This window comes from Macaca thibetana, chromosome 1 (assembly GCF_024542745.1).
Source record: "Macaca thibetana thibetana isolate TM-01 chromosome 1, ASM2454274v1, whole genome shotgun sequence".
Classification (NCBI taxonomy): domain Eukaryota; kingdom Metazoa; phylum Chordata; class Mammalia; order Primates; family Cercopithecidae; genus Macaca; species Macaca thibetana.
The window spans coordinates 142,807,329-142,815,244 of NC_065578.1; the positions used below are offsets into that span (position 1 = coordinate 142,807,329).

Here is a 7,916-nt window from a genome sequence, read left to right on the forward strand (position 1 = left end):
TGTTATTGGTGTATAGGAATGTTTGTGATTTTTGCACATTGATTTTCTATCCTGAGACTTCGCTTAAGTTGCTTATCAGCTTAAGGAGATTTTGGGCTGAGACGATGGGGTTTTCTAAATATACAATCATGTCATCTGCAAACAGGGACAATTTGACTTCCTCTTTTCCTGATTGAATACCCTTTCTTTCTTTCTCTTGCCTGATTGCGCTGGCCAGAGCTTCCAACACTATGTTGAATAGGAGTGGTGAGAGAGGGCATCCCTGTCTTGTGCCAGTTTTCAAAGGGAATGTTTCCAATTTTTGCCCTTTCAGTATGATATTGGCTGTGGGTTTGTCATAAATAGCTCTTATTACTTTGAGATACATCCCATCAATACCTAGTTTATTGAGAGTTTTTAGCATGAAGGGCTGTTGAATTTTGTCAAAGGCCTTTTTGGCATCTATTGAGATAATCATCTGGTTTTTGTCTTGGTTCTGTTTATATGATGGATCATATTTATTGATTTGCATATGTTGAATGACCCTTGCAACCCAAGGATGAAACCCACTTGATCGTGGTGGATAAGTTTTTTGATGTGCTGCTGGATTCAGTTTGCCAGTATTTTATTGAGGATTTTCGCATCGATGTTCATCAGGGATATTGACCTAAAATTCTCTCTTTTTTATTCGTCGTGTCTCTGCCAGGCTTTGGTTTCAGGATGATGTTGGCCTCATAAAATGAATTAGGGAGGATTCCCTCCTTTTCTATTGATTGGAATAGTTTTAGAAGGAATGGAACCAGCTCCTCTTTGTACTTCTGGTAGAATTCGGCTGTGAATCCATCTGGTCCTGGACTCTTTTTGGTTGGTAGGCTATTAATTATTGCCTCAATTTCAGAACCTGTTGTTGGTCTATTCAGGGATTCAACTTCTTCCTGGTTTAGTCTTGAGAGGGTGTATGTGTCCTCTATTCTGTCAATTTCTTCTAGATTTTCTAGTTTATTTGTGTAGAGGTGTTTATAGTATTCTCTAATGGTAGTTTGTATTTCTGTGGGGTTGGTAGTGATATCCCCTTTATCATTTTTATTGCATCTATTTGATTATTCTCTCTTTTCTTCTTTATTAGTCTTGCTAGCAGTCTATCAATTTTGTTGATGTCTTCAAAAAACCAGCTCCTGAATTCATTGATTTTTTTGAAGGGTTTTTTGTGTCTCTATCTCCTTCAGCTCTGCTCTGATCTTAGATATTTCTTGCCTTCTGCTAGCTTTTGAATATGTTTGCTCTTGCTTCTCTAGTTCTTTTAATTGTGATGTTAGGGTGTCAATTTTAGATCTCTCCTGCTTTCTCTTGTGGGCATTTAGTGCTATAAATTTCCCTCTACACATTGCTTCAAATGTGTCCCAGAGATTCTGGTATGTTGTGTCTTTGTTCTCATTGGTTTCAAAGAACATCTTTATTTCTGCCTTCATTTTGTTATGTACCCAGTAGTCATTCAGGAGCAGGTTGTTCAGTTTCCATGTACTTTAGCGGTTTTGGGTGAATTTCTTACTCCTGAGTTCTAGTTTGATTGCCCTGTGGTCTGAGAGACAGTTTGTTATCATTTCTGTTCTTTTTCATTTGCTGAGGAGTGCTTTACTTCCAACTATATGGTCAATTTTGGAATAAGTGTGATGTGGTGCTGAGAAGAATGTATATTCTGTTGTTTTGGGGTGGAGAGTTCTGTAGATGTCTATTAGGTCTGCTTGGTGCAGGGCTGAGTTCAATTCCTGGATATCCTTATTAACTTTCTGTCTCATTGATCCATCTAATGTTGACAGTGGGGTATTAAAGTCTCCCATTATTATTGTGTGAGAGTCTAAATCTCTTTTTAGGTCTCTCAGGACTTGCTTTATGAATCTAGGTGCTCCTGTATTGGGTGCATATATATTTAGGATAGTTAGCTCTTCTTGTTGAATTGATCCCTTTACCATTATGTAATGACCTGCTTTGTCTCTTTTCATCTTTGTTGGTTTAAAGTCTGTTTTATCAGAGACTAGGATTGCAACCCCTGCTTTTTTTGGTTTTCCATTTGCTTGGTAGATCTTCCTCTATGCCTTTATATTGAGCCTATGTGTGTCTCTGCACATGAGATGGGTCTCCTGAATACAGCACACTGATGGGTCTTGACTCTTTATCCAATTTGCCATTTTATGTCTTTTATTTGGAGAATTTAGTCCATTTACATTTAAGGTTAATATTGTTATGTGTGAATTTGATCCTGTCATTATGATGTTAGCTGGTTATTTTGCTCAATATTTGATGCGGTTTCTTCTTAGTATCGATGGTCTTATTTGGCATGTTTTTGCAGTGGCTGGTACTGGTTGTCCCTTTTCATGTTTAATGCTTCCTTCAGGAGCTCTTGTTGGGCAGGCCTGGTGGTAACAAAATCTCTCAGCATTTGTTTGTCCATAAAGTATTTTATTTCTCCATCACTTATGAAGCTTAGTTTGGCTGGATATGAAATTCTGGGTTGAAAATTATTTTCTTTAAGAATGTTGAATATTGGCCCCCACTCTTTCCCGCCTTGTAGAGTTCCTGCCGAGAGATCCACTGTTAGTCTGATGGGCTTCCCTTTGTGGGTAACCCGACCTTTTTCTCTGGCTGCCCTTAACATTTTTTCCTTTGTTTCAACTTTGGTGAATCTGACAATTACGTGTCTTGGAGTTGCTCTTCTCGAGGAGTATCTTTGTTGTATTCTCTGCATTTCCAGAATTTGAATATTGGCCTGCCTTGCTAGGTTGGGGAAGTTCTCCTGGATAATGTCCTGAAGAGTGTTTTCCAACTTGGTTCCATTCTCTCCTTCACTTTCAGGTACACAAATCAGACGCAGATTTGGTCTTTTCACATAGTCCCATATTTCTTGGAGGCTTTGTTCATTTTTTTTTTTTTACTCTTTTTTCACTAAACTTGTCTTCTCACTTCATTTCATTCATTTGATCTTCAATCACTGATACCCTTTCTTCCATTTGATCAAATCTGCTACTGAAGCTTGTGCATGCGTCACATACTTCTCGTGCTATGGTTTTCAGCTCCATCAGGTCATTTAAGGACTTCTCTACACTGTTTATTCTATTTAACCATTTGTCTACTCTTTTTTCAAGGTTTTTCACTTCTTTGCGATGGGTTCAAACATCCTCCTTTAGCTCAGAGAAGTTTGTTATTACCGATCATCTGAAGCCTTCTTCTCTCGACTGTCAAAGTATTTCTCCATCCAGTTTTGTTCCATTGCTGGTGAGGAGCTGAGTTCCTTTGGAGGAAAAGGGCACTCTGATTTTCAGAATTTTCAGCTTTTCCACTCTGGTTTCTCCCCATCTTTGTGGTTTTATCTACCTTTGGTCTTTGATGATGGTGACATACAGACGGGGTTTTGGTGTGGATGTCCTTTCTGTTTGTTAGTTTTCCTTTTAACAGTCAGGACCCTCAGCTGCAGGTCTGTCAGAGTTTGCTGGAGGTCAACTCCAGACCCTGTCTGCGTGGGTATCACCATTGGAGGCTGCAGAAGAGCAAATGTTGCTGTCTGTTCCTTCCTCTGGAAGCTTCATCTCAGAGGGGCACCTGGCCTTATGAGGTGTCAGTCACCCCCCTACTGGGAGATGCCTCCAAGTTAGGCTACTCGGGGGTTAGGGACCCACTTGAGGAGGCAGTCTGTCCATTCTCAGATCTCACACTCCGTGCTGGGAGAACCACTACTCTCTTCAAAGCTGTCAGACAGGGACATTTAAATCTGCAGAAGTTTCTGCTGCCTTTTGTTCAGCTGTGCCCTGCCCCTAGAGGTGGCGTCTACAGAGGCAGGCAGGCCTCCTTGCGCTGAGGTGGGCTCCACCCAGTCCGAGCTTCCCAGCTGCTTTGTTTACCTACTCAAGCCTCAGCAATGGTGGAATGGTGGATGCCCCTTCCCCAGCCTCCCTCTTCAATCTCAGACTGCTGTGCTAGCAGTGAGCGAGGCTCCATGGGTGTGGGACCCTCCGAACCAGGCGCGGGATATAATCACTTGGTGTGCCTTTTGCTAAGGTCATTGGAAGAGTGATGTATTAGGGTGGGAGTGTCCCAATTTTTCAGGTGCTGTCATGGCTTCCCTTTACTAGGAAAGGGAATTCCCCAATTAGGTGGGTGAGGCCATGCCCTGCTCTGCTCCGTGGGCTGCACCCACTTGGCTGGCAAGCCCCAGTGAGATGATCCTGGTACCTCAGTTGGAAATGTAGAAATCACCTGTCTTCTGCGTTGTTAATGCTGGGAGCTGCAGACTGGAGCTGTTCCTATTCGGCCGTCTTGGCGCCACCTCTCGACCTTTTTATTAACTTGAACAATTCTTCTTTAGCCTGTTGGAAAAGCGATGTATTAGGGTGGGAGTGTCCCGATTTTCCAGGGGCTGTCTGTCACGGCTTCCCTTTGCTAGGAAAGGGAATTCCCTGACCCCTTGGCTTCCCAGGTAAGGTGATGCCCTGCCCTGCTCCGTGGGCTGCACCCACTTGTCTGGCAAGCCCCAGTGAGATGAACCCGGTGCCTCAGTTGGAAATGTAGAAATCACCTGCCTTCTGTGTTGTTCACGCTGGTTGCTGCAGACTGGAGCTGTTCCTATTTGGCCATCTTGGCGCCACCCGTCGACCTTTTTATTAACTTGAACAACTCTTCTTTTGTCTACTTCAGAAGCAGGGAGAAAGCCAAAAGGAGAGAACTTTTGCTTGCCAGTATATTCCAGTAAAAACCACATCTCCTCCCTGTAGGTAGACATGTTGGGTCACATCTCTGTATCACTAGTTCCACATATCTGGGGAGGCCTCGGAATCATGGCAGGAGATGAAAGGCTCTTCTTACATGGTGGTGGCAAGAGAAAATGAGCACACATCTCTCTCTTCACAGCAGTCATCAGTGCTCTGACTCACACTAATGGATAATGGAGGAAGTTCACATTAGTACCTGGACTCATCCTGCTGTTATTTTGGTCACAGTGCTTTTCCTACCTCCTGAACCCAGACCTCAGAAAGACACTGTCAATGCTGGGATATGTAAGGCCTGCACATTTTCGCAATGTGCTTTCTTATGACTGTGGAATAAGTGATATTCACTGTCTGATGCAATCCTCCCACATGCTACAGAAACCATGGTAGCAGAACTCCAGAGGCATCTCCCCTGCAGCGTTACAACTTCCTGGGGGAAGAGTTCAGTTCATGAATGTGTTGTAATTTCTGTGAAGGGTATCTAAAGTCCTTAAAAACATCCATGAATGAATCCTTTCAACAGTACTTGGAAGGAAGTCAGGGACTTCACCATTAAAACTGAGCCAACACAGTAATGAAATTCAATGACCACCACAGGAGACATATGAATGCCTCAGGGCAGAACAAAGGCCAGCAGAATCAGCCAACAGCAGTTACTTCCATAAAATGCATTTACTTGAATAGGAACTTGAATGGTTTTCAAGGAATGACAGTCCCCTTCCAGAAAGAGTCATGTGTTCGTTATTCATCCAGTAACACTAAGAATCTAAATTTAAATTTTAGTTTAGTTTGGGATTGGTGCTGGACTTTAGGGAATAATCATATCAGGGCTGGATTATCCTAGTTAGTGATGATCTGAGGAAACATTGCATTTCTTCAGATGGAAGAAGGGAGCACCGGCAGCTTGCCTTTTCTGAAAGCTTTGATTACAGAAGTATAGGTCCCTGATGCTTAAAGGGACCTTACAGCATGTCTGATTCAACTGCCTTTTATAGGTGAAGAACTGATTGCTGTTAACCTGATAACATAGAAATTGCCTGCCCTATTTTGTGAAAAGCATCCTACTCTAGAAGTAGGAAATAATGGAGTAGGAACCTAGGCACTAAATTATAGTTGTTATATTATTAGGACAAAGTGTGTATGTCCACAGGACAGACAGAAATGGATGCTCTGGACCCCATCCACTTGCTTTCTATTTATTCCTGTGCCATTTTCTCATAAAAAGTGGATGGCCCCTTAAGTTTCCTTTGGGGAATGTGTAAGTGCCTACAGATCTTTGTGTTCACATTAAAATATATTTTTTTGTTTTTACTTTTTGGAAAAATAAAGTCTGCTCAGAGACGACTCAATTTCTTCATTTAAAAAATGAGATAAGACACACTATTTTTAGATGGTATTTGTGACTTTCCAAATGGACAATGTAAAGTACTTTCAAAAACAGTGCTTTGTAAAAGAAACAGGTTATTCTATTTACTTTATGTACACATTCCATTTATTTCTTCAGCAAATATTTATGAAGCACTTACTAGCATGATCACAATTTCAGTTAAATAGTTGAGTACAGTAGTCCCCCCTTTTATCCATGGGTTCATTTTCCACATTATTCATTTTAAGTATTAGTTATTGTTAATATTTCACTGTGCCTAATTTATAAATTGAACTTTATCATATGTATGTACAGGTAAAAATAAAACACGCATACACAGGTTTCAGTACTATCCATGGTTTCAGTCATCCACTGGGGGTCTTAGAACATATCCCCTTGGATTAAAGTGAACTACTGTAATTAATTTCTTACTGCCTGTATCAGTCACTAGAATTCTAACTTTCTGGGAAAAGGTATTTCTTCTCTTTTGTTCTCTAATGCTCAGCACCCTGCGTGGCTGGCATTTAAAAGGCTAACAAATATTTGTCGAATGGATGGATGAATGCATGAATGAAAAACCAAATGAATAATGAAAACATAAGAGTATAATACACTTTAACACGTACTATATTGGGCTTGCATAGTACTATGGAAATTTATAGCAGGAGCATTTAAAGCCAGCCTTGACGGGGCTAATCTCCGGAAGAGCAATTAATCTTTTCAAAATCCGACTCTTGCAGGATACAGTCCCCCACTGGCCTGCCACTAGTTTAAAACGAATTATTTTCTGTGAAACATCAAGATCGTGCCAATATTAGGGCATCAATAAGATTGGTTGAATGAGTCAAAGGCCTGCGCGGACAAGTCCAATTAGAACACCTCTGGCTAAAAGCCAGAATGAATGAAAGGGTTCATTCCTTGGTGTAGACGCAGAACTGGGACTGAAAATCTGCCCCAAGCCTCCACGTAGACTTTGGCTCCACCTGCAGCAGCGGCGCCCTAGTCACGTGACCCGGGCCAGCCCTCCCTAGGCGCCTGGGCCAGCCTGCGCCTGCGCAGTACTCCGAGACAGCGGACCCGTGTCAGTGACAGCTTCCGGTTTGGTTTCTCCGCCTTCTGCTTGGCTAGAGCTATTGGGGCTCGGCGGCGGCCGCAGTGGGGTGGAGGGGGCAGGGCGTGGTGAGGTAAGGTGAGTGCCGTAGTGGGGTTCCCCGGAGCCATGGCCTGCTCCATTGTCCAGTTCTGCTACTTCCAGGACCTCCAGGCCGCCCGGGACTTCCTCTTTCCTCACCTGCGGGAGGAGATCCCCAGCGGCGCCTTGCGGAGGGACCCCAGTAAGTGCCTCTCACCTCTCCGTTCCTTCCCCCGTCACCCGCGGCCTCTGCTCGGCGGGTTCGGGTCTCCTACTCGCTCTGCGCCTCCTGCCTCTGCCCTCTGGACCCCCAGTTCTTCCCGTGCCTCCCCTCTGTTCCGGGATGAACCCCTGCCCACCTCGTCCTGAAGCCCCATTTGTGTTGTCTTCCTCTCGACCCAGCTATTCTCCTCAGCCCCTCTGATCCCTGGCCCAAAACTGCGTCTCGTTTCCTCTCGCCTCTGCCTATCACCACTTCCTCCCTCCCCCCTACCCCCACATTCCTAGCTTTCTCTCTAAGTATCTTCTCCGTCTCCCATCTTCAGCCTGGGGTCGTCCCTTGTTTCATGTTGCCTGCTCCGTGATCGCATCCTCCCCGTTCCTTGCCACATGTCAGCGCTCCACTCTGGTATTGCCCCAGCGCCCACTCTTCCATCCCGGGGACTGTGGCCTTCTGCCACCT

General features: G+C 43.8%; 1 protein-coding gene across 1 annotated transcript in view; it reads left to right on the top strand.

Moving 5' to 3' along the window:
• Nucleotides 1-7,135: 7,135 nt before the first annotated feature.
• Nucleotides 7,136-7,916, top strand: part of RAB3GAP2 (RAB3 GTPase activating non-catalytic protein subunit 2) — a 122,838-nt gene continuing 122,057 nt past the window's right edge. Inside the window, exon 1 of the mRNA XM_050761039.1 lies at nucleotides 7,136-7,436. Coding sequence (XP_050616996.1) covers nucleotides 7,322-7,436 — 115 coding nt within the window. The 5' untranslated portion in view covers nucleotides 7,136-7,321. The remainder of the gene's footprint in view (nucleotides 7,437-7,916) is intronic.